Source organism: Pholis gunnellus (genome assembly GCF_910591455.1).
Source record: "Pholis gunnellus genome assembly, chromosome: 4".
Lineage (NCBI taxonomy): Eukaryota > Metazoa > Chordata > Actinopteri > Perciformes > Pholidae > Pholis > Pholis gunnellus.
This window is the reverse complement of record NC_136530.1, coordinates 8,915,049-8,940,598: the sequence shown is the minus strand read 5'-3', so window position 1 is coordinate 8,940,598 and position 25,550 is coordinate 8,915,049. Positions and strand designations below refer to the sequence as shown.

The 25,550-nt window shown below is 40.7% G+C and overlaps 2 protein-coding genes across 2 annotated transcripts in view; one reads left to right on the top strand and one right to left on the bottom strand.

The window, feature by feature from the left end:
* The first annotated feature begins 68 nt into the window (after window positions 1-68).
* sin3b (SIN3 transcription regulator family member B) lies at window positions 69-14,293 on the top strand. Its single transcript, XM_079157220.1, has 20 exons — window positions 69-466; window positions 1,552-1,658; window positions 2,045-2,198; window positions 3,819-4,184; window positions 4,605-4,760; window positions 5,144-5,272; window positions 5,448-5,537; window positions 5,672-5,790; window positions 6,189-6,402; window positions 6,779-6,895; window positions 7,040-7,278; window positions 7,864-8,047; window positions 8,545-8,860; window positions 9,140-9,763; window positions 10,383-10,552; window positions 10,651-10,824; window positions 11,573-11,665; window positions 11,751-11,842; window positions 12,637-12,835; window positions 12,977-14,293. The coding sequence occupies exons 1-20, from the start codon at window positions 356-358 to the stop codon at window positions 13,211-13,213; spliced, it is 3,891 nt and encodes a 1,296-aa protein (XP_079013346.1). The 5' UTR covers window positions 69-355; the 3' UTR covers window positions 13,214-14,293.
* Window positions 14,294-24,150: 9,857 nt separating this feature from the next.
* The window catches only part of xpr1a (xenotropic and polytropic retrovirus receptor 1a), a gene marked incomplete at its 3' end in the record, with an annotated part of 60,412 nt that continues 59,012 nt past the window's right edge, over window positions 24,151-25,550 (bottom strand). Inside the window, exons 12-15 of the mRNA XM_079157236.1 lie at window positions 25,236-25,402; window positions 25,012-25,151; window positions 24,622-24,846; window positions 24,151-24,208 (exon numbers count right to left, since the gene is read on the bottom strand). Of these exons, the coding sequence (XP_079013362.1) occupies window positions 24,151-24,208; window positions 24,622-24,846; window positions 25,012-25,151; window positions 25,236-25,402 (590 nt within the window). The remainder of the gene's footprint in view (window positions 24,209-24,621; window positions 24,847-25,011; window positions 25,152-25,235; window positions 25,403-25,550) is intronic.

Genomic DNA, 25,550 nt, shown 5'->3' with positions numbered 1-25,550 from the left:
AATTTAAAGAGACAGGCGATAGTTATTTTAAATACGATAAACGGCAACCATTGTCCCCCCTAGCTCAATTTCCGACGCTTCTTGGATCAGCTTGTTTTAAATCGATGATGATGTTTAATCAAAGTCGCAGCGAGTAGCAGCTCGTCTGTCATCACCCGTGTACTCTGCTGGATTGTCCGTCCTTTTTGCGCTGTGCAGAGACTGTCCAGCTAGGCAAAGTAGGGTTTTGCTTGCTGGCAGGCTGGCTTCCCGACCGAGAGGAAGGTTTGTCGGCTAGCCAACAACTGGAGGTAACAGCGAAGCTTTCCCTCTCAAGTTGTGGTGGTGGCTCTCAAGCCTCCTGTCGCCGGGGATAATGGCGAAGATTCAGGCGCACAGCACCGCGAAGCAAATAAACCAAATCCAAGACAAGCCTTACGTTATAACACAAAAGCAAGTGCAGCAGCAGCACTTCCAGAAGCTGAAGGTAAGAAGACAACGGACACGACAAAAGGGAAAAGTCCCTCAGAGTCAGAACCATTTTGTTCGTCGGATCACTGGATTTGAGGCTTTTCTCTTTCTCCCCTCACGTCGAGAGTAGTGAAAGGAACGACTGGCTAACGTCGGTTAGCTCGGTGGCCTATTAAAAAGTAACGTTAATTCATTGCCGAGCAGCCAAAAAATTGGACATTTGAGATGAAATGTGGAAGCTGTATTTAAACGAGTACACGTCTGAGTTGACAGTCGAGTGACACAGTTAGTGGTAGTTTCTTATTTACGATGTCAATAACAGTCAACTGTGAGCAAACGTTAACTCAAACCTCGGTTGTGGGAAGTTCCTCCTTGTTCGTTTTTTTTTTTTTTTTTTTTTCTCAGCCACCCTGAACAAAGTGGAGGACGTCAGCCAGGCTAGCACAAGAACGGCTATTTCAGTTGATTAGCGGCTTCATTACACGTTTCTTTGTTATCGCAGTAACGTTAGTGGAACATTGTGATGCTGTTTTTGCCAACCCGATACTGTTGGCTAAGGACCAGCTGTGACCAAACGTATTGTGTAGATTTGTATGTGTAAGTGTTAAGTTATTACCGTCAGTTGAGTGTCTGTTGGCTAACGTTAGCTTCAACAACCCTCTCTTTAGATGTGCACTGTTGGTCACAACGCTTTGTGTGATCACGTTTAGATTTTTTTTTTTAAATCGTAACCTACACTAGTTTAGATGTTGTGAATAAAGGAAAGCTGAGGTCATGTGAACAAAAAGCAGCTTGTTGTTTGTTGTATTCGCCTGATCATTTATTTATTTATTTTTTTATTCAACGGTTACTTGTACAGCTTGTACAGCACTTCAGCGTGACGATAAAGAAAGCAAACATTACCTATTTATATAACTTCATGTGAATACGTTTCCACATATAGTGTTGAGGAAATAGTTCCGTTTGTTGGTGCCACCTCCTCGAGATTTAATATATAATGTACATGTTCAACAGCACAAACAGGGTGTTTGTTAAAAGGCTTCTCCACAGTGATTGTAATTTATGCTGAATTCATGACCTTTTTCTTCTTCCTGTGTTTAGGTTGAAGATGCCTTGTCCTATCTGGACCAAGTCAAAATTCGTTTTGCAAATGATCCTGGCATATACAACAAGTTTCTCGACATCATGAAAGAGTTCAAATCACAGAGGTATTTATGCAAGACGTTACTTACTAAATTATTAGTTTTAATTATACCTTTTTAAATGACTGTATTCCTAAATAAAGTCTCTTGAGACACCGAATTGTGGAGAGCTTGTGTGCAGACTTTGATTACACTGCAGATATAAGGACAGAGGGATCAACCACACATTTACGCTTCAGGAATTGCAGATAGTATCCCAGACTAATTATCCAGCAGGTTATATTCTCTCTTACATTTAATTGTGAGTTGACAGAAATTGTTTCTTGTTTCCTCTTAAACTAAGCTGCAACTCTTTTTGATCAGGAAGTGGTTGTCGTCATGCTGCATATGAGAAAGCGAGCTCATTTTTATTTTTGTGTTTTATGTTTGTGTCTGCCTCTTCTCTGAAATAGCATCGATACTCCGGGGGTGATAAACCGCGTGTCGCAGCTCTTCCATGGACACCCAGACCTAGTCTTGGGCTTCAATGCCTTTCTACCACCGGGGTATCGGATAGAAGTCCCCAAAAATGGGGTGGCTTTCCTCCAATCTCCGTTCTCCACACAGGTGAGATACTCTACGACTGACGTTGACAAATTCCCAAAACTAATGCTTTATTTATGGCACTTTCAGTAGGTGCATCATCTGAAAGTACAGTATGATAAACTCTACATTTCTTAAGAGGAACCGGGTTGCTTCTTCTGCACTGAATTTCAATTGAGTGTTTTTTTTTTTAAATTGCAGTCTAGATCCATGCTGAATCGTACACATACACTTAGTTTCCAGTTTATTTATTCTAAAGTTGAATCAACAGTCTCGATGAACATTATATCTTCATGAAGCTTTATTACAGGACCGTTGTATTAGACTGCATTTCTTTTAGCGAGGTGTATTTAATAAAGTGCCAACTGATGGTATTTAATGTGTTTAAAAAATGATGGTAATGGGTGGGTATTTCTCTTAGACAGTTTATATATATTTTACTTTATTTATATTTAGATACATTGTCTACAACACAGAGTACATTTCTAATGTTTTGATGCACTGTGGCTCGAAACTGAGCAGATGTGGTTGGCTTCAGTTCAGATTCAGTTTCAATTTACTTCACATTTGGTATGATTTCATATTTTATTTATACATTAATCTAAGTGTTTTTTTTTGTTTTGGCTGACACCAGTGTCAGGTGCATCAGTTTCACATGCAGTAAGTCCAGAGGACTTCAAGGTGTGTTTGAAGATGAATAAATAGTTGCAGAAATTACCGTTCTTATGCCACTCTGAGGAAGACCAGCATGCCAGACTGGATTTTGATATGCATTTGCTGTCCAATAACATTCCTCAACTGAAAACAAACAAATCAAGAACCAAATGCCAATTATTATTATTATTATTATTATTTTCTATGAGAGATTTTGTTATTTGAACTAAAGAATTTCTCAGGGCAGCCTTAGGACCAGCAGAGGTGTGTGTTGTACACACTTGCAGAGTGTTAATTGAGATTTGCATCAAAACGGTTATTGGCGGCGGTGTTGATTCAATTAGTCACTGAATATGATTTGGATGAATGTTTTTGTATTTAATAAGCCGTATTGCCCATATTAAGTTTCCAAAAACAGCATGTTATCTGTAAATATTTCAGTCCATATAAGTGTGGTACTATTTAAGTAAACAGTAGACAAAATATATGCACAATGTTGTCCAATAGTGTAAACGATGTAGCTTTAAGGGAAACAGTTAATGTGTCTGAAATCCCCCCATCTTTACTATATATAGTGCACCAAATTTACTGTCGGCCATTTTATTTGAGCGTTCCAATTCTAGGTGTCAAATTTATGCACTGTCTAGGGCCCTAAAGAATTCTCACAACGCAAAGGGAAATGTAGTGTCGACTACTTTCAACTTACAACAATCCAACAATGCACATTTTATAGATGTGAACAGATACTATTCATACAAATGTTTTTGTTACTGAGGGTTGTAGTTTTTCTTAATTTCCATCCTTTCAGACTGTTAGGATTCAAGTGTAATGTACATTTTCTTAGCATTAACATTGCTTAAGTGCCATCTGGGCTGGTATTTACTTCCAGATATTATTCCCCAAATCCTATTTGACGTAAACAACTTTAGTTACCTAAATGAATGCACTTTTAACCAAGCAGCTCAACTTCTTCATTCTTCATCTGTCCAGATATCCCCAGGCCAGCAGGGGAAGAGCGTTACCACCCCTGCAGTGACAGCAACCTCAGGTAGTGCCACTGCCGCCAACCTTGAAGCTGGACCTGCACAGACCAGTGAAGTGAAGGCAGCCTCATCAGAGTCCCTATCCTCCTCAACCCCAGCAGGACCTCCAGAGCCTTCCAGCAGGCTTTCTCTTCCCCTGACTAGCAGAGAGAGCCAGAACCAGGCGACCACGTCGTCCGTATCCCCACCTGCCTCAGAGACGAGCCCCGTAGAGTTCGACAGTGCCATCAGCTATGTAAACAAGATTAAGAACCGTTTCCTGGATCACCCAGAGATCTACAGAGCCTTCCTAGAGATTCTTCACACATATCAGGTACTGTGGAGAGGAAATGTGGACATTTAAGTTGCTTTTAACTTGCATATAATGACAGAATATAGGCAATGTAGGTTATTTTTTTTTAGTCAGTTACCAAGTTTTTCTGACATTCTTCCTATTCCACCTCACATATTTGACTGTTCTTGTAGGATTTTAGCAAAGCAGATGTCTCACCGCACTGTTATTCTAGTGGTAATTTCAGTCCTCTTCTAAATAGCTTTATGGTATTTTAGATAAGAATTGAACAAATAAATAAAGGGTTGATGGTGAAGTGTTTTTGTCCCGTATCAAATTCCTACAGCAGCCTATGACTACCATGTGTATCCAAGCCTAAGCTTGTCAACTTGAATCTTCTGTTTTTTAAATTGAATTACATTTCTCACCTTTCAAACCATTTTCCCCCATACCACCCCTCAGAAGGAGCAGCTGGAGGTGAAGGAGAGTCGAGGCAACCGTGGCAGCAGTGGGATGACAGAAGATGAGGTGTTTTCTAAAGTTGCCAGTCTATTCAAAGGGCAAGAAGACTTGCTGGCTGAGTTCGGGCAATTCTTACCTGATGCCAAGAGATCATTGGTCAGTAGAAGCAGCAGCATGCAATGTAGAAATCAACATAATTGCTAATTCATTTTCTTTACAGAAATTCAATTTTTGCATATTCTTAGTAGTCAATGTATTGGAAAATAATAGCTTTTTACTCAACATCCTTTGAATTCAGTAAAAAGTTGATCAACAGAACATTCATTGGCAACTATTTTGATAATTGATTTATCAAGGTAAAGTCATCTTTCAAACAAAAACGTTTATTTTAAAGTTTTACATTAAAGTACATTCAAAGGACTGTTAGTTGCAAGAAAAACAAGCATATTTTGATACGTCAACCTGGGCTCTGGGAGATTTTGTGATGGGCATTTTACACTATCTTGTGACACTTTTCCCGTGTGCTTCATCTGCTGTAGTTCACAGGCAGCTCACTGACAGGAGGCAAAGAGCAGCTGAAAAGGCTGGAGGAAGAGGACTCACTAACCAAACAAAACAAAAAGAGGCCCAGGCCCATCCTACTGCAGCACATGTCCCCACTGCTCAAGGTAAACTCTCAATTTAGAATACCAGCCTCAGGACATGCACCAATATATGTACACGTGTCCTTGAAAAGGATTCAACATTCTCTATTGTTCCTAAAGCAACGATTCAAAAGCTTCAACACATTTCATTAATAATTACATATATAAAGATCATTAATTTCTTTGTTTTTTTTTTCAGAAGAAAATGAAGTATTCCTGTACCAAAGATCAGTCCTTTGCTTCAGTTGGCAAACACGGAGTCTTAAGAGAATTCTCTTTCTTTGATAAGGTGAGACACCAGTTTCCAATCATGTCATGGCAATTCCCTTCTTCCTTGGTTCATGCTATTCTTTTAACCCACTGCCACAGTTTTTGTCTTTTTTATTAATTGACTTCCCTTGGTCAAACCCTCTCATCCTTCAGGTTCGTCGCCTGTTTAAAAGCCAGGAGGTGTATGAGAACTTCCTGCGCTGCATTGCCTTGTTTAACCAGGAAGTAGTGTCGGGAGCAGAGCTGCTTCAGCTAGTCACTCCGTTCCTGGGGTGAGTGGATGAAAAGATGGTTGAGCTGATGTGTGAATTGTTTATTTGAAATCAGACAAATGTAAATACAGTAGCTGCAGGGAGTTTACATTACTGAGTGGTCTTGTAGAAGAGTTATACTGGTATCACTGCAGGGGGGGGTAACCACAGTAAAAATGTTATGTATGAAATGCTTTCTACTGATCTTATATGATCAGAACATACGGAACTTATATTATCTGATCACTTGTGAACCAAACTGTGCCAGAAGAAATAAAACTAACATGACATAATGCCGTTTTTTTTTCTCACACTACACTCATTGGTGGGATTATTCTGATGGAGCGCTTGGTTTTCGATCAGCTATTTTCTTCTCCTGATTTATCTCTCATTCATGATTTCATCCAATCTCCTTCTAGGAAGTTTCCTGAACTGTACACACAGTTCAAGTCATTTCTGGGGGACAAAGAGCTCTCTCATATGGTGTCAGGGCTGTCGGATCGCTACTTGGAGGGGGGAGGCGGCAGGGAGGTGGATTATGCCTCCTGCAAGCGCCTGGGGTCCAGCTACAGAGCGCTGCCCAAGACCTACCAGCAGCCTAAATGCAGCGGGCGCACTGCCCTGTGCAAGGAGGTATACCCCCTCTTTTTTTTTTTTTTTTTCACTACATCAGTGTATTGCTTAATCTGTGGAGTTTTCTTGTAAACAAAGCTTCTGTTTACATTTAATTTCACTCACCAAGACGCATTGTGTGTATCCTTGAGGTCTGTTGAATGGATTTCCGTACTCAAATAACATTCGCAAAGCAGGTTTCACTTCAGAGTTTGAAACATGCATTGTCTACATGCCGTCTTCTTCTTCCCTGACTTTTGCTGGCGTATTTCTGTGTTTTCTAGCATAAATGTAATGAATTCTAAAAATGCTTGAAATAGAATGTCATTGTGAAATGTTCTCCTATGGAAATAGGTTTTCCCATTGATGATTTTACTCCTTGTATGCGTGTGTGTAGGTGTTGAACGACACCTGGGTGTCATTTCCCTCTTGGTCAGAGGACTCCACCTTCGTCAGCTCGAAGAAGACTCCTTATGAGGAGCAGCTGCATCGCTGCGAGGATGAAAGATTTGAGGTGCGTACATCCTAACAACTATTCTATTTGCGCTTCTTGTAGAGCAGGGGACGTTTGTGTAAACATCACATAGTGCACATGGCACTATACTGTAGTGGATGACTGCCTTCTTAACTCTCTGTGTCTGTAACTCTCCCCTTACAGTTGGATGTGGTTCTGGAGACGAACCTGGCCACCATCAGGGTGCTAGAGAGCGTACAGAAGAAGCTCTCCCGGCTTTCCCCGGAGGACCAGGACCGGTTCAGATTAGACGACTGTCTGGGCGGCACCTCTGAGGTCATCCAGCGTCGTGCTGTGTATCGTATCTATGGTGACAAAGCCCCCGAGATCATCGAGGGACTGAAGCGGAGTCCGGCTACCGCTGTGCCTGTGGTGCTCAAGAGGTCAGGACTCTTTATTTTTTTATTTCCAATTTCTTCACCGCTAAAATGTTCAATGGCAGAAATTCAGTTTATGATTTGGATGTGCATGCACTACTATTACTGTCAACTAGACATATTGATAGAATGCTCATTTTCTTGTATATCAACAGTTTGAATATGGAAAGGAGGTTGTTGCTTGCATTACTTTTAATTGACATCAGCAGGGAGGTTTAAGTGTTTAAGATTTAAGTGCAAGTTGGTTAGAAATGTTTATTTGCTGACAGTGTGAGTGAGACCCTTGTATCAACAGGCAGTGTTGATACAAGTGCGATCTTTGAACTTCATGCCAACAAAGATGAACTACTGTATATCGGCAACAGCTGTTTTTAAAAAGTGTGTATTCGGTGTGTAGGCACTTTGAAATGTGTTTTACCCGTGGCAGGCTTTCACATAAAGAATGCATCCTGATAAGCTGACATGTTCCCTCCCACAGATGCTTTAACCCTTTCTAATCTACGTACAGACGTTTTTGTTAGGACACGCATTTATATATACGTAGCTGTGTTTTGTGAAGTCTCTACATTAAAGGCGTGTCTTCTTCTGCAGGTTGAAAGCCAAGGAAGAGGAGTGGAGAGAGGCCCAGCAGGGTTTCAATAAGATTTGGAGGGAGCAATACGAGAAGGCTTACCTGAAGTCCCTCGATCACCAAGGAGTCAACTTCAAACAGAATGACATGAAGGCCCTGCGGTCAAAGAGTCTTCTCAATGAGATCGAGAGTGTCTACGACGAGGTAAACGCTCCTGTCTGCCATCCCGACTGTCGTAATATGAAAAGATAATCGGTGGCAAATGTGTAAAATTCCACTTCAGTATGGTGTTTGTGCTAGGTTGTAGAGACACCATATATTTGTTTATTATATTTACAACTTTTCTTGTAAAGTTGATCTTTACAGTTCAGTCTTGACCTCGGAAACAGCAGTTGACACAATCACAAGAATCAGTCAGAATATCATAGTTATACTCTGTCGGCTGGTGAGGATCATGTGAGCGAGCAAGTAATTCTCTTTTTAGTTTATATTGTTTTGTCATTTCCTAGTATGTTGTTTTCTTTTCAACCTTTGTGTCGTGCAGATGTTAGAGAAAAAGTTTTTCTCTTAACTTTTATACAGGCAGAAATCTCTGTCAGAGAGTAACTTCTCTGGATAAATGCAACTCGCCATTAAAATCAATTGTCGGTGTGCGTTTTTGAAGTTGCCTGCATTCATCTCTGCGTTTTTCTGTGTCTCAGCGTCAGGAGCAGAGCACAGAAGAGGGCGGCGTTGGGCAGCAGAGTCGCAACGGCTCCGGCGCAGCCTCATCCAGCGAGCCTCACATGGTGTTTACGTACGAGGACAAACAGATCCTGGAGGACGCCGCCTCGCTCATCATCTACCATGTCAAACGTCAGCCCACCATCCACAAAGATGACAAAGACCACATCAAGCGCATCATCCAGCACTTTGTCCCCGACCTGTTCTTCTCCCGCCGAGGCGAGCTCAGTGATACTGAAGACTGGACAGACGACGAGGTTGAACCTGAGGAGGGGTTAGAGAGAGCAATAGGAGGTGGAGCAGCAGCAGCAACAGTAGTAGCAGCAGTGGGAGGAGGAGCAGCAGGAGGAGGAGGCGGAGGAGGCGGAGGAGGAGGCGGAGGTGGGGGAGGAGGAGGAGGAGGAGGAGGAGCAGCAGCAGCAGCAGCAGCAGCAGCAGCAGCAGCAGGAGGAGGAGGAGCAGCAGCAGCAGCAGCAGGAGAAGCACCAGGAGGAGGAGGAGCAGGAGGAGGAGGAGGAGGAGGAGGAGGAGGAGGAGGAGGAGGAGAAGGAGCAGCAGCAGCAGCAGCAGCAGCAGCAGCAGCAGCAGCAGGAGGAGGAGGAGGAGGAGGAGGAGGAGGAGGAGATGGTAATTCTAATAATCCATTAGGAGCACCAGCAGCCACAGGTGGTCAGTCTCAACCCCAACCTGCCCAATCACTGCCCCAGTCCCAGACCCAGACCCAGTCCCAGACCCAGTTCCAGTCCCAGACCCAGTCCCAGTCCCAACCCCAGCAGCAGCTCAATGGTGAGTCCAGGCGGAGACGCTGCAGCCCATCTCAACCTGCAGACACAGAGGCCTCCATCACCTCCAGTAGCACGAGCCAGCCTGCAGGGACCGCCTCATCCACCCCCGGATCTACGGCGATGGAGACGGGTTCAGGTGTACCCGGGGAGAAGGTGGACCTGCGCGACCCTGAAGCAGAGCACCAGAAGGAGCTGGACGGTGTCTACAACCTTTTCTTCGTCAACAACAACTGGTATTTCTTCTTGCGGCTGCACCAGACCCTGTGTTCGCGGCTGCTGCGGGTTTACCGGCAGGCAGAGCAGCAGCTGTTGGAGCACCGAGCTGAGCAGAGCAGGGAGAGGCTGCTCATGGCAGAAGGAAGAAGAGAAAAGGCATGTGACCTCGCCATGGAGCTCCGCCTCAAACAGCCCAGTAAGTTAATCTACTCGTTGGTTATGCAAATCCTAAAATGGTGCGATTCAAGTATTTAACATGAGTTGGTTCAACCCAGCTGCCACATCTGACGCAGCATGGACAAATAAGCTTAGTTTAGGGGGTTGTGTTTTAGATCCTGGAACTCTGATCAAGAGCTGTAATATATGACAGGAGTTAATTATGTTTAATTAGTGGGCACTGAATAAGAAAGTGCATTTAAATCGGTGTCAGATGTCAATTCACCTGCATTATTCCGGTAGACACGGTGTTGAGTTATAGTAACACTACACGATGAAGAGAGAGGCTTGTTAGAAAATGATTCCAGATGTGTGGAAAGACTGTGTGCTATTCTTTTCTTTGCCCTGCCAACATTTGAAGTGGCAATTCAGGCAGTTTGAATTAATGATACCAACAAGGACTTTCATTTTAAGTGCTGCTTTTGGTAGGAAACTTAATTTGAACTTAATGTATTCATCTTAGAGGCGACGACAGGGTGTCCAAATCCTGCCCACGCTTTTCTGTCACAACAGATCCACAGTCCACCGCCACACAGATGACTTAATTACGTTGTTATTACGTGCTGTTTTAACTCATGTGACATCCCTTTCTGCAACAGGTGAGGTGGAGTTAGAGGAGTACTACCCGGCCTTCCTTGATATGGTGCGCAGCCTGCTGGATGGCAACCTGGACTCCACACAGTACGAAGACACGCTGAGAGAGATGTTCACTATCCACGCCTACATCGGCTTCACCATCGACAAAGTCATCCACAACATCATTCGGCAGGTAAGCAGAGTCCACGGCCACGCTGACCATGGTGACATTTATGTGACTTTATTTACAACATTTAACGTATACTTTTCCCCACTTTTCTTTGACTTTAGCTACAGCACCTCGTGAGCGACGAGGTGTGCCTGCAGGTGGTGGATCTTTACCTGGCTGAGAGGAAGAGGGGGGCAGCGGGGGGAAACCTGTCCTCGCAGTGTGTCAGAGCCGCCTGGGAGACCAGTTTCCAGTGGAAAGCTGAGAGAGTCATGGCTGAGGAGAACTGCTTCAAGGTGAGCACAGAGTCCTGGTGAACGCAGCACTGAATTACATATTTGGCCCTGACATTTTGCTGCTGTTTGAGACAATGAAACGATTTCTATCATCAAACTCCACCTCCGCTGCAGTGGTAATATGCGGTTACACTTTTATAGTTTGTAAAAAGAATCTCAGAACACTAATGTATCCAGAAACGCAAAGCACATCACTAATAGTTCAGAAAGAGCTACAGGCACACATAGTTATAGTTTTACCTTCTTTGTTATGACTAATCTTTAAATGTGGAGTCTGCAATTCTGGAGAAAAGAGTATTGATATTTGAACAAATGCACCCCTGCGTACGGTGGTCCTTCAGGATGTTAGCATGTACCAGACTACCGTCCATCTCCCCCACACTTCTATTTATACATACTGTACATGGCCTTTCCCCTGTCCTGGCTGGAATAGTGTTTGTTTCCCATTTCCAGAGCCGGGGCTGTGTAGGAACACCAGATTCTTTTAGTGCACACACAGAACAGACCCTGGACCATGAGAAGATATTTGCTGAACCGCAGACTCGACCTTTAAAATGGACATGGAAGTGACGCTGCTTATTTACAGCAAGATGAACATGGCCTCTTTAGATTCACTTGCATATAATGGAGCACCTTGCTCTTGAACCAAAGCCCTCTTTAGATATTTGAAAAGCTTTAATCTCTTGGTTTTGTTCAGGTGTTGTAAATTGATTTGAGGTGTTTTACAGATGTTTCCTTGTGTTATCAGGTGATGTTTCTCCAAAACAAAGGTCATGTGACGATGACTATTGAGCTGCTGGACACTGAGGAGGCCCAGGCTGATGACCCGTTAGATGTACAGGTAAACGCACATTTACAAAACGACTGTTCGGATACCTAACTGTACAGTTATTGCTATTATTAATAATTGCTGTCTTTTCCCTCAGTGCCTGTCGAGCTACATGGAGCAGTTTGTAGGAACAGAGTCCAGTCTGTGTCAAGCAGACGGCTACTTCTTCAAACCTGTATTTCTGCCCAGGTATAACAGTTTAACATATCTGGAGGTTAAGACTTCATTAAGCTGTGCATACACTAATCTTATATTCCCTCGTCTTGTAGAAGTAAAACAGCCAGACCAGCTTGTGGTCACTCGCTCCATGCACTTCCAACTGATCTTCGTGGGCCTCATACTGCTTCCCCACTTGTTTTTCTAATGTATTGTTCATAGTGGACAAAGTATTTGAAACACCTTTTAGTACAGTGCATCCAATATGTCAACACCAAAAGAAAGTTTGAATTTCCACATGCTGTCAGAACCAAGTTCATTGAAAATGCAATGTTTCATATGATTGACATGATGTAACAAAGATCCATCGAGTTGAATCAACACATTTCAGTCTCACCAACAGAAACTACTCGTACTAACCTTCTGGGTAAAATGTGTGTGATTGTATTAAGATAGTATCGGTTAAGTACCTGTAAGTCAATGTACACGTTATCAATGCTGAAAAAACATATCCTTCAGATGGACTTTGCACAGTAGAGATGGTTTATTTAAAAAAAAAAAAAAAAACTTTAATAATTTACTATTTCGTACCTTTGCCTCATTTTGAGCCGGGAAAAATTAAGTTGCAATTTTTGATTTCTGAAAAAGTTACGTTTCTGTTCAAACATGAAGTCATTTAAGTGTTATAGTTGTCATCTCGGATTAACATTTGTAAAAAAGAACAGGGACTAATCTATATGTAATTCAGCTGCTCTCAAAGATGTCATATATATTGTAATCTGATCAGCATGTTAAGGTCTAATAAATGTGTCTCTTCTCTCTTGTAGGAACCTGCGTCGCTTCCGTCGCTGGCAGGTGAGGCAGGTGGAGGCGATGCGCTGCAGGAGGGAGTGGCACCGACAGCTGGGCGTGGAGAACGCCGGGAGTCTGGACTGCAGATTTAAACTCAATACTCATAAGATGGTGTTTGTAATGAACTCTGAGGATTACATGTACCGCAGAGGAGCGCTGGTCAAGGCCAGGAAGGTAGGCTGGAGTCTGACTTTAAGATGTGATGTGGGGAATCCTGGTGACGATGTGTGTCGGGGAAAATCAAACCTCGCTTGTACATTTTCTGCTCGTGAAATCCTGTTTGGTGTCTGACAGTTTTTTCCTCTTCCCCCACAGTCGCAGCACAGGGTGGCAGCGAGCCAACATGAACGCTTTGACAAGTGGCACCAGGGCTGGCAGGCCAATCACGTTACGGCCGTGGCTGAACGCTCCGTGCAGAACTGGCTAATGGGCGAGGAGGAAGAGGACATGATCCCCTGCAAGACTACCTGCCTGTCGACCGAGCTGAAAGGGCAAGCCGTGAACAGATACCAAGTTCATTACAGCGGTAGCAAAGCCCCGGCCTCCCCGTAGAGGCCTGCATAGAGGTGGACAGACAGTACACGAAACAGGTAAATGCATGGACGTACAAGACATTCATACACTAAACACAGGCATAAACAGCTGCAGTCCTGCTTCTCCACCTTCCTCCACAACATGTCCACTCAATCACGTTCGCTGAGGGATGAAGAAACACAGTGCAGACTCTGGACTGTTTATACCAGTGGACAGTGAGTCAGTGAATGAGTGCACAGTGAGAGGAGCGATGACGTGGAGGAAAAGGACCAACACAGACAGTGAAGTAATCAATGAGATTGAACTCGGCCCTGATTGATGGGACGAGTCGGACACGATGGCACAAACGGAGCTCATCATCATCTTCATCATCTTCATTCTAGCTTCTCTGGTGGCACTAAAAGTTGATGGACACGGAGGTAGTTGAACAGGCGAGAAGTTATGAGATCATGAAATTCTTTTCAGAAATGTGAATGTCCGTTTCTTTTTCTTCTTTTTTTTCTTTTTTTTTTTAAAAGTCAAGTGTAGTTTTTAGCTTCTAAAGCCAGAGAGCCTTCTGTTTGTTGGTTGGTTGGTTGGTTTATGCGTGTTTATATGGAGAGATAATGGTAAACGTGTGTATGTATGTGTATCCTGCTCTCTTCATTTTGTCTGTTTCTATGCCCAGTACAGGCTCTACAACTCTCGTAATTGCATTATTACTGTATGTGCATATATATATATACATAACAGGGATCCTGTATTTTTATATATGCATCTACATGAGTTGATTGATACAGCTTAAGATCATGTTGTTCTTTACAGTGTTTGCTGTCAGCCAACTCTTGATGTTTTGCATTTTGTTTTTTTTCCCCTTTTTTGTGTTGTAGCTAAACGAGTTATCACCAAGGCAACAAGTAGACCTTAAAATGAATTGGTTTAATATGGAGGAAGCCGTCAAATTATGTATCATATTCATGATACTAAATGTTTACTTTGTATTGTCTTTTTTTGCATACTGACATTGAAAATAAAAGCAAAATATCAGTGTTAAAATAGAATGTATAACATTTATCCTGTATCAGTTATCATAAAATAAACAACCTAGTTGTGACCTTCTTAGATGTTGACTGGCAGGTTGTTTGTTGGCTTGAGAAAAGTTTAACATGCATTTGCAATGTTTATAGCAAAAAATAGAAACTAGAGCTATAGAAGACCATTAAAAAGACCATGGCCGACAGATCTCTGACACCGTATCAAAAAAACTAAATTACAGCTGACACGATTAATAGAATACTGATCTACAGAAAGTGAATCTGCAACTATTTCGTTAATTGTATAATAATTTCCTTTACTTTTAAAATGGAAATGGGAGGAATTTGCCGTTTCTAGCTCATGAAATGTTAGTTTGGACTGTTGATGGAACCAAAACAAAAGTCAAACGTTGTCACCTTGTGCTCTGGAAAATGGAGGTATTTTTCACAATTGTCCAATATTTTATAGACAAATCGAATGTGCTTAATCTTTATTTAAGTTGATTTATCTTTTACTTAATCTATCTTTATTTTAAGCCCTAAACTAGAAATGAGCTCCGTTAAATTGGATTTATTGCAGGGCTGTTGTGCTGGGTTGAATTTAATTCAACAATAGCTCTTTTCCTTGTATTAAGTCTACATTTAAGTGGAGTTGTCATGCAGTTGTACATTTCCAAATTTCCATTTTTTCTGAGCACTTTCAGGTCTTCTCTGGTTTACACATTGGGATTTAGATTATATTTAGATTTATTGAGGCAAACTTAATTTGCTGAGGGATGTGATACCGTTAAAAGTTCCAACTGTGTTCACCTTTTTAATTAAGTAAGGGCCTCCACTCCGTCAACAGCTACTGGCACACTGAACATAACGGCATCGGACTCGGTCACTGGAACGAAAGGAAAGCTACTCATCTAATCCGTAATAATGAAACATGATAAAAAAATCATAGCATAGTATGTCATAGAAATGTAATTTAAAAAGTCAGTATATTTTTTCATAAAAGCGTCAAATTACTTTTTGGATTTTTGGATTGCTTTTAAATTATTTTTAAGACAGTATAGTGACTTTTTAATGTATTTTTGACTTATGACATACTAAACTATGACTTGTTTATCACCTACTATAGTATGACGTTTTTGTGACATATCATTTGTTATTGACTAGTACTACGCTGAGACAATTTTATGACTTTCTTAAGAAATACTTTACTATGACATTTTTATTACTTTTTATATATTTCATTTTTATGACACTTTACTCTGACTTTTTGACCAACACACTACACAATGAGACTTATTATATTTTTATGACATACTTTAATATTACTTCTTCACATTTTTAATGACATACTATATTACACATTTTTCATGACTTTTTATGACGTACTTCACTGTGACTTTTATGAATGTTTTACAACATACTATACTGTCTTTTTAAACCTTTTATCTATTTATTTTTGACATACTTTACTGTCATTTCTTTTGACAATTTTCATTATGACAGTATACTATGAAATTTTTATGACATACTATTCTGTCTTTTATGACATACTTAAATGTGAAATATTTTTAATGAGTTTTACGACTTTCTGATGGACTACACTATAACATGCTATACTATGGCTTTTTTATAACTATGTATTCCATATTTATGCTATACACTGACATATATTATGCCTTTTTATGACATACTTTACTATGACTGACTTTTTTTGGTGGCTTACTATACTTTTTTTGAAATTGTATTTCATGCTATACTACAGTATGACCTTTTTGGTAACATTTTGTGACAGACTATACTACGACTCTTTTAGGCATAATATTCTGTCTTTCTTGTGACCTTTTTATCATTTTCATGATATATATATACCATGACTTTGTTATGACATTTTTTAAGACATTTGTAACACATATTTTATGACCTTCCTTTTTTTTACATACTGTACCTCGACTTTTTTTTTTAATACTATACAATGTTTTTTATGACATACCTTACTCTGACTTTTTAATGGCTTTTTAGATATTGCATTTTTATGACAGACTTTACAGATTTCTTTTTACTTTTTTATGCCTTTTTATGACATTCTTTGGAGTGACATTTTTAACAATTTTTCATCTCAAACTATATAACTTTTTAAACTTTTGTTTTTAATTACTATACAATGTTTTGTATATGAATTATCTATGACATACTATACTATGACTTTTTTATAACTTTAATACAACATACTATACTGTAACTTTTTATGACATACTCTCCTATGACTTTTTCTGACATTTTCAGGTCTTACTTTACTACGGTCATCATGTCTCCAATCAGGTCAGCAAGATCATTGGACACAAACAACTCCAACTCCAGACTTTATTTTCTCATTTCACAGACAAGAAGGCAATCTGAATCTACAATGGTTCCCACCCACCATCAGCCAGGATGGCCAGGAAGAACAACTCCAAGAAATCCTTCATTTCATCAGCCGTGAACATTTTCACCAAGAGCCTCTTCAAATGGGTTCCCTTGGAATTCATTCACACACACACACACACACACACACACACACACACACACACACACACACACACACACACACACACACACACACACACACACACACACACACACACACACACACACACACACACACACACACACACACACACACACACACACACACACACACACACACACACACACACACACACACACACACACACCCCTCTTACGTTAACCCTTCCCCTAAGCCCCCTCCCAAGCATCAAGGCTGCTTCTTAGAACATTCTGTAACCAACACTCATTTATTTTAGTGTATATTTATTGAAATACTGCAGGGTATCATCTTCTGTTCTGTTTTAATACTCGTGGGAGAACAATCCTTACAATCCTTTTGTAATAATTTCCACTTGGTCAATTTAAGACTTTATGAATAATTGTTGTGCACTGGTGTTTGTATGTTGAGTATTGTTGCGTATGGTGTGTGTGTCATCTTATATGCCAGTGCCAAAGACACATTTTAATTTCATGTAAATATAAAGGACAATAATGTAATCTGAACCCGAATAACATTTTATGACAAATTATACTTTGACTTTTTTAATGACGTTTTGTCGACCTTTAATGTCATACTATACAATGACTATTTTCATGTAATAATAAACTATTACTTAAAAAAAAATGTTATGTACTACACTGACTTTTTAAACATGCTAAAATATTACTTTTTTCAACATAAGTTGTGCTACCCATGTCAGACACACCTGGGGTACATCCCAAGTCTCTTAATTGCATCCCCGTTTCCCTCACTTGCATCTTCTATTCCTTGCGTCTTAGTCCCTCCCACCGGGGATGCATGGAGAGATGCAAGGAAACCATGCGAGGAGAGAAGAATCGAGGAAATATGTTTTAAGAGACATGAGACGTCCTTTCCTCAGTTGCGTCACGTGAAGCGACGTCTGTTTCTGATGACGGAGGATCAGCTGATCACAGCTGGATCAGCTGTCAGTCGGCTTTAACTGGAGAAACTTTTGAGAAGTTTGTGTCTGTTCACATGATTACTTAATAATAGTAACTAATAATACTAATAACTAATAAAGACACAGTTACCATCACTGTAGAGGTGTTGTCTCTCTGTAGCCTGTTAACAAACTGTGTCCTGTTTATAAGCGCAGGATCGATTTCTACCGGCGGAATGCGTTCGTCTTATTTATGAATTATTTGCGTCTGTACGTTTTGAAATTGTGACTGTGGCGTCATTATTAAAAAAAAACAGAATATGATTATTGTTTCTCTTCAATGATAAAACTCATCAAGCACTCAGGAATGATCCGCCTCACGTGACCGAATGATATGATGATAAATGATGTAAAAAGCTCTCTCTGACTTTAATTGTTTCCATAATAAAAGTTATTGGGGGAAATATCAGATCATGAAAACACAAATCTTTCTAATAAATGAAGAAAGTTGTTTGTGGTCCTTTTGTTGTTCAGTCTACAATGAAAACCTCTGCCTTAATCGTTCTAAGGAAGCGCCTCGAGTAGGCTAACCCCTGAGTCTCAATGCGCCAAACAGGGTGCTGGTTGCCTCCTCCACATGACCCGGGAGGGTGCAAATCCTGTGGAACCGGATCAGCTGAGACTTAATGAGACCTCTGTATGTGCTTGGGGTGGTAGCTGGATTTGTGAAGGAGTGCGTGGCGGTCGGTGTCTTTGAAGTGGACTTTGGTGGCCAGGGTTTTGCTCTGGTCGCCGGATTCTTGGAAGAAGACCCATGGTGTCCAGGAACTCGACCGAAAGAGGTTGGAGGTTATGTTCGAGTTTTATCTTGGGGTGATGTGTATTTAAGGTATCCAAAAATGTGTGAAAGTGCTGTTCGGTGTGGTCCCAGAGGCCGACGATGTCGTCCAGGTACCGGAAGTAGAGAAGGGGTTTGTGCTGCAGTTTGTGGAATGCCGTTCTCTCCCAATGGGGCCAGGTAGATGTTTGCATACGCCGGAGAGTATTTCCGGCCCATATTGCACACCCGCACAACTGCATGGAGATAGTGCTTATTGTTAAAAGTAAAGTCATTCCGAGTCAAAGTGATGTTGAGAAGTTGGATTATTTCTTTATCTGGTCTGTCTGGGTCGGGGTATTTATTAAAGATATCTTGAATGGCAATGAGGCTGAAGTGGGGTTTCAATATTAGTGTACAGTGATTCTATGGTGAAAAGAAAGGTATGACCGGGTACCTGGAGGTTTTTAACTTTATTGACGAAATGATAAGTGTCCTGGAGATAACCGGGGTGAAGTTGGGAAAGCGGATTAATAAAATGGTCAATGTTTTCTGTGATGTTGTAGGACTCTGAACCGCAATCGCTGACTTTGCGGCGGCCGACCGGAACAACAGAAGGGACCGTCCACGTCACAGGAGGCTTGTGTATTTTGGGGAGCAGGTAGAAGAGGCGAGGCCTGGGCTCATCTGGACCGTCCAGGTATTGTTTTTGTTTGGTGTTGATGTATTGATTGGCATGTAGGCTATGTGTAATGTCTCTAATGAGTTGTTGTGTTTCTAACTGTAAAGATTGCGCGAGTGGTGCATAATATGTGTTGTTGTTTAACTGTCTGTCCGCTTCTAATATGTAGTTATGTCTATCCTGGAAAACAATCTGGCCCCCTTTGTCGGCTGGTTTGATGACTATGTGTTTGCTGTTGCCCAATGTTTTAAGAATGCGTTTGTGTTGCTGGCTAATGTTAGGCTGCGTGTGCGCAAGGGGGCGACATAGTGCAAGTTAGATATTATTGTAATGTTCCGGACCTTTGCACAAGGAGATTTTCTAAATCTGGACCTTTTGGAAATTTAATTGAATACCCCTGGTATAGTATGTCATACAAAAGCTGGAGTATAGTATGATATTAAAAATATCGTAAAAAGTCATATCAAAATTGGTCATAAACAAGTCATTAAACTTTCATCAAAAAGTACATATAGTCATAAGAATGTTATAGAAAATGTCAAAGTATAGTATGTCATAAAAAAGTTATAAAAAAAGCATAGTGAAGTTTGTCATAGAAAAGTCATAGTTTATGTCATAAAGAAAAGTAATTAAAAGTGTGTTGTACGGTATGTCAAAAAAGTAATTAAATTGTCAGTATTGTATGAAAATGTAGAATAAATCATTAAAAAGTCCTAAAATGTCATAGGATACTATATCATAAAAATGTAATTAAAAGTCGTAGTATAATGTTATTAAAGTCATAGTTTAGTATATCATAAGAATAGTATGTCTTTAAAATTCAATATCTTACATTTAATACACTTGGGCGAAAAAACAGCGTAAAACTGCGGATCCCTAACAAGTGTCTGTCAGGTTAGGAATGACAACTTGTAGAAAGGTACTTTAAGGGGGTGAATGAGTAAATAATCTACACTGAAGAATTCTGACAGACATTAAGAACAAACATAAAGCAATTGAAAGAGGAAACAGCAACACCCCGACCACCACAGCAAACAATTGTGAGCTAAAGGAATAAGCTGTATAAATATGTGTACATGTACATGTATTTACAAAACTGCATCAAAGCCCCACTAAAGGCGGAGAAACTCACTTGTCCACCAAGGAGGCCAGAGACATCCGTGAGACCCAAAACTAGAATCTGTGAGAAACTCAACGATTAGCAGAGACTGGAGCAGCAGAAACTTAGTATAATAGTAAAAGAGAAAAGAAAGAGTCGAGAGGCAGAGCGAGTTTTAAAAATAATCGTGGTTTATAAAACCCAGATATGACAGGATCACCAAAGTGTATACAGAAATACAAATACCATCAGGAAAACCATCATAGAACGGTGTTATACAATCGACATGTACAAACTACTCTGTAAAAGGGATTCAGGGGAGGATGGGTCAGACATTTTCCTTTCTTTATGTCTCTTAAAATCACATTTAGCCACAATGTATTTATTCTATTATATTTTTTTTGTATCTTATCAAAGTAGAACATCCATCTACCAAACTACAGGTACTATCACGTTCAGCTAGATTAGAGAAAGGGTACGAACAACATCAAGAGACGGAGAGGGTGGGGTCGACACATATCAAGCACTTTAACATCATGGGGGTGTCAGCAAGCAGTGGAAACAAAATCACCCATGAGAAGAATTGGATGGAAGGGCTGAGGATCATCTCATCAAACACAAACTGTACAAAATAACCCTGTTTTTCTTTCTGTCTCTGGGTTACACATACTGAACATCTGTGAACGGACACCAGCCACTAAAACATTTATTTTTCTCAAAGAGAAGCATCTTAAAAAAATGCTTAAAATAAAGATCCAGCATCTGTTTATGAGCTAATTCAAGAGAAACTCATGCGGATCTGGGATCAGTTTAACAGCATCTTGTCATGGTGTGGGTCTGTTCCTCTGACCTACATTACGTCAAAGTGCTTCTGTCAGCAGGGCAGTTCACAACAACAGATGTAATGTCCACAATATCTTCATGCACATTCACAAATGTACAAACAGTTTTACAGTTTCAGGACACAGTAATCTGCCCCTCACACCTCCCCCTTAAGCATTGAAATAAGAAGGACTCACCTACAAGATACAACCAATCACATTCTCCAGTTCTATGGATTTTTTTTTCTACCTATTTTTTCTACAAACACATTGTCAACAGATTTACACATAAAAAGGAGTGCAGGATCGTGATCAATCAAAAACAAAAGCTCCTAATCACCTAAAAATACTGCTTGTCTTGGAGCAATAATGGCGACGTATGAAATCAATCATTGTCACAGTAGCAACAGTGATTGCAAATATACACATCATGTCAAATAAATTAAGACCTATATACAATGTAAAACTAAAGCAGCATGCAGGCAAGACAACAGAGCCTTTTTACAAAACTGTCTGCTGTAGAGTTGTGCTCTCCGACACGAGAGAGGTGCAATGTGGGCTGTGTGTACGTGTGTGTGTGTCATGTTTCATGCCTGTAGACAGTTATGGCATGTCTCCAGTGTATTTAAATGGACCGGGAAGCTACCCATCTTCTACATATTTAACATATTTAAAAAAAAAAAATCTTTCTAGCTTTCTAGTTCACATAGAAGCTTTTCGGTCTGTTAGCCGCTACAGGAAAAACAAACAGGAAGAGACAGGACTTTCTGTAACACATTTGTCTTGTGGCTCTCTGGGCTTCGTCTCATGACTGGCTGGTGGTGAGCCAATGTAGCCAGAGGGAGGAACAGCAGAGCAGAGTGAGGGGGTCAAACAGGAAGAGAGAGTGAAACACACAAACCAGCATTAACATTAGCATCCTTTCTCTGGAAACCAGGGGGCCTTTACCAGCAGCAGCACCACACTTTAAAATGATAACCAACAGTTCTTTAAGTGTGAGCTGCTGGCTTGGAAATAAGCCGAGGGAGTAAATAGTAGACGTCACATGTACAGCACATTTTTCCTGGTTATTAATAACTTCCCTTACCTATGATCAGAAGTTTACATTTGATCTAACAAATCACAACACTTGAAATTATTTTTTAAAAGTGCTAAAATGGCACAAAACAAACAAACAAACAACATATATCTGGTGACAGGATCGCTGAATGTGGTGAAAGCTGACTGGACAGGATGTGTGAAACATGTCACAGCTGCTAGATATTTACTGTTTAAAAGCACTGAAGGAGCTTTTGCAGTGGTGCCAGATTTGACTGCCACTAAGTAACTCAATGAGATCATCAAAGGTTTAAATGTCCATGTGCATTATGATTCATGAGTATAATTGTGTGAAATCAAATCAAAAGAGGCCGAATCATTTGGTTATAGTCTAAGTTGTTGCTGGGGGAAACCACCCATATGGTACAAAAGTAACCCAAATTATTGAGAGCCACCCAAAAACATTTCTATACGCATAATTACATATATAAGTTGCTCAATTGGGTACAAAACCGACCAATACTGAGCTTTCGTCAGAGAGCTCAGTATTTCGGGTGACCGTATAAAGAGTGTTGCGATACACCAGTGCTTCTCAAACTATTTCTGTCATGCGCCATTTTGAAAGGTGTGTCCTGATTTTCTAGACTTGTTAGCATCAGAGCTCTTTTGTTTGGTCATTATAACCTCTTAGTTAGATTCATTTTAAAAAGCGGTCCTCATACCCCCCCCCCCCCCCAGTTTGAGAGCCGCTGGCATATACACTTTGACTCACTAACTATTTAACTGAATATTTGAAAGGGTGCGTCACATCACTTTTGACACACTACTCATATTACTGGGATTTTAAGGTTGAATGGACACATTCACAAAGTAAAGCTTTGGTAGTTAATGCAAAGAATAGCAATGCACGCACATATATTGTATCTAATAGGGCACTTTAAGATGACATGACACGATGATTCACAAGTCGGTGCAGCATTATTTTTAGGTCGGGGATAAATTGAGGTCTAAACATGAGCTTATTAAAAACATGGCACAAGTCTAACTAAGAAAAACATTCCAAACCTTATAAAATACATAAACAATCATCAGGTGGATGCTCAGCTAGTCGCACTAGTACAAACAACACATGTAGAAGTACTACAACAGAGTAATAATGCACATCAAAATATATTAAATATATTACAAAGCAACTTCACAAACTAGAAATGTTTGAATCAAAACATCTCTTTTGGTGTAAAAGTTTTTTTTTTTCCATTGTTTTGTGTATTAAATGCACTTTTCCTGCAAATGCCTCGAGGTTGGGATTTGACACTGAAGTTATTACAACTCAACCAAAAATAGTATAAAAAGAACTAGAAAATGCATTTCCTGCAGAAAATGCGTCGGAAACAAGTTGAGACCAGTTGAATCGTTTTGATATGCTGTGATGTGTGTTGAGTCCTTCCTCAGGGTTTATTGATTACTAGTCAGTCTTTTGATTGGCTTGTCTTCTCCCTGTTGATCCTATTGTAGTTAAAAAGGATTGTAAACAGTCATTGATGCAGCTTCTCTGAAATAAATCCAGAAAAAGTAAAGAAAAAAAATCTAAAGAAACACAAATATCTCAAAGTAAAAGTCTTTTTAAAGAAGAGGAGGATAATCCCAGGGCAGTGTGGTCTTTGTTTCCACTTATGTGCAGAAGATTTCCCTTGATGCCTGTCTATCCATCTGTCTGTCTGCCTGTCTGTCTGTCTGTCTGTCTGTCATAAGCTCTCTCCTCAACTGTAGCTATTACACTATGTTTGTGCTTTATCAGCAGGTTTATCTTTATGTGTGTTTCTGCATTAAAGTGTGTATTGATTGTGTTTGTCTATACTTATAAAGACCAAATATACTCACAGGGATGTAAAGATGAGGTCTATTGTCCAAAGTGAGGTTTGGACTGAGGGTCACTACTCTTTTATTATTATAAGGGAGAAGAGTTGAGGGTTGGGTGTTAGTGAATGAGGTCCTTATAAGTATAGTATGTTTGTGTTTGTGTGTGTGGCGTTGTGAACTCAGCTGAAGGCCTCATCATCCGTGTCTTCAATTAGCACCTTGGTGTCCTTTTTTGATCTAGGAGAGGATTGAAAATATGATTATTATTATGTTTAATTTCATACTATCATTTCAACAGATATGTTAATGTTGTTTTATGTTTTACACAACTGGGACAACAATGGCAACTGCATCATTTAATCTCTGACAAAGTCTGATGTATTGTATTTTATAAAGTAAACAGTAAGTAGTATAATGTTGTCATAAAACTAAACCGGTTTAAAAGCTTTTTTTAGCATCTCGTATATAGTTATTGTAGTGTGACACGGCGACAACAAAGAACAAAGAAATGTAAAAATCTCTTCAAGCTTTTTGTCGACAGTAATTTGTACATTTTTACCTCGTCTGCGTTTATAAATCAAACTTAAAATAAATATGTATGAGTGTACTACTGTATGAGCCTGATATCAGGCGTCCATGTTGTTTCTTACAGTGAGGAGGACAGCAGGGGGCGTCGGAGAGACAGGCTGTAGGACCTCTTCCAGGCCTTCTTCCCTGAACGGTTCCGGACGCCTTCGTCCTGGTCCATCATCTGCTCGAGCAGCGTCTGGTCATCAGCGTTGAGTGGCGCCACGGAGATATCCCTCACAGCACGAAACTCGCCACAGTTGTTCAGGTGCTCGTTCTCCAGACGGAAGAAGTTCCACACAAAACGCCTGCAGAGAGAGACGGCGAGTGAGAGGGTGAGTAGGACGAACCTGGCGCTAAGGGTGAAACTGTTTTAGAAATGGGGGTGATGGGGATGAGTGGTTTGAAAGAGCACCACGTGTGACTTCAGGTGTGTGTATGAAAACAGAAGTTGTCATGTAATGGAGACCCACCTGAAGACCTCGAGGGGAGCCAGCACGGTGGCAACAATGTCGCCCACAGAGTGGATCTTGGTCGTTGTGGTCAGAGAGATCTGGATCGTCCAGGCAAAACGCAGGATCACATCTTCTATGATGGCACAGTAGTAGTAGGCCTGGACGCAGGTGAGACAGGATTAGGGTAACTGTGTGTGTGTGTGTGTTTGTGTGTGTGTGTCATTTACACGATCAGACTCTACCTTGTGTGGGTAAACAATTTCTTCTCTGAGGAAGGTGTTTTCTCCGGCTCCGCGGTCAAAGAGTCCCCAGTCCATGCGCAGATCCCAGATCAGTGTGTACAGGGAGCTGATAGTGGAGAATACGATCAGCAGGTAGAAGAACATGTCGGCGTCCGTGTGTCCTTGCTCTGGAATAAACACACAAACACAAGTGATTGCAGATAACACATTTTAAAGATCTGGTACAAAAGGAACTGCATTTATTTTCTTGAATGAAGGTTTACGACCACCTCACTGAAGCGAGTCAACTAACAATACTTTGACCACTAGAGGGAG

Coding starts and splice junctions, on each gene's coding strand:
- sin3b (XM_079157220.1), top strand. CDS start 356: ATGGCGAAGATTCAGGCGCACAGCACCGCGAAGCAAATAAACCAAATC. Junction 4,761..5,143: donor CTGATGCCAAGAGATCATTG/GTCAGTAGAAGC, acceptor CATCTGCTGTAG/TTCACAGGCAGCTCACTGAC. Junction 7,279..7,863: donor GTGCCTGTGGTGCTCAAGAG/GTCAGGACTCTT, acceptor CTTCTTCTGCAG/GTTGAAAGCCAAGGAAGAGG.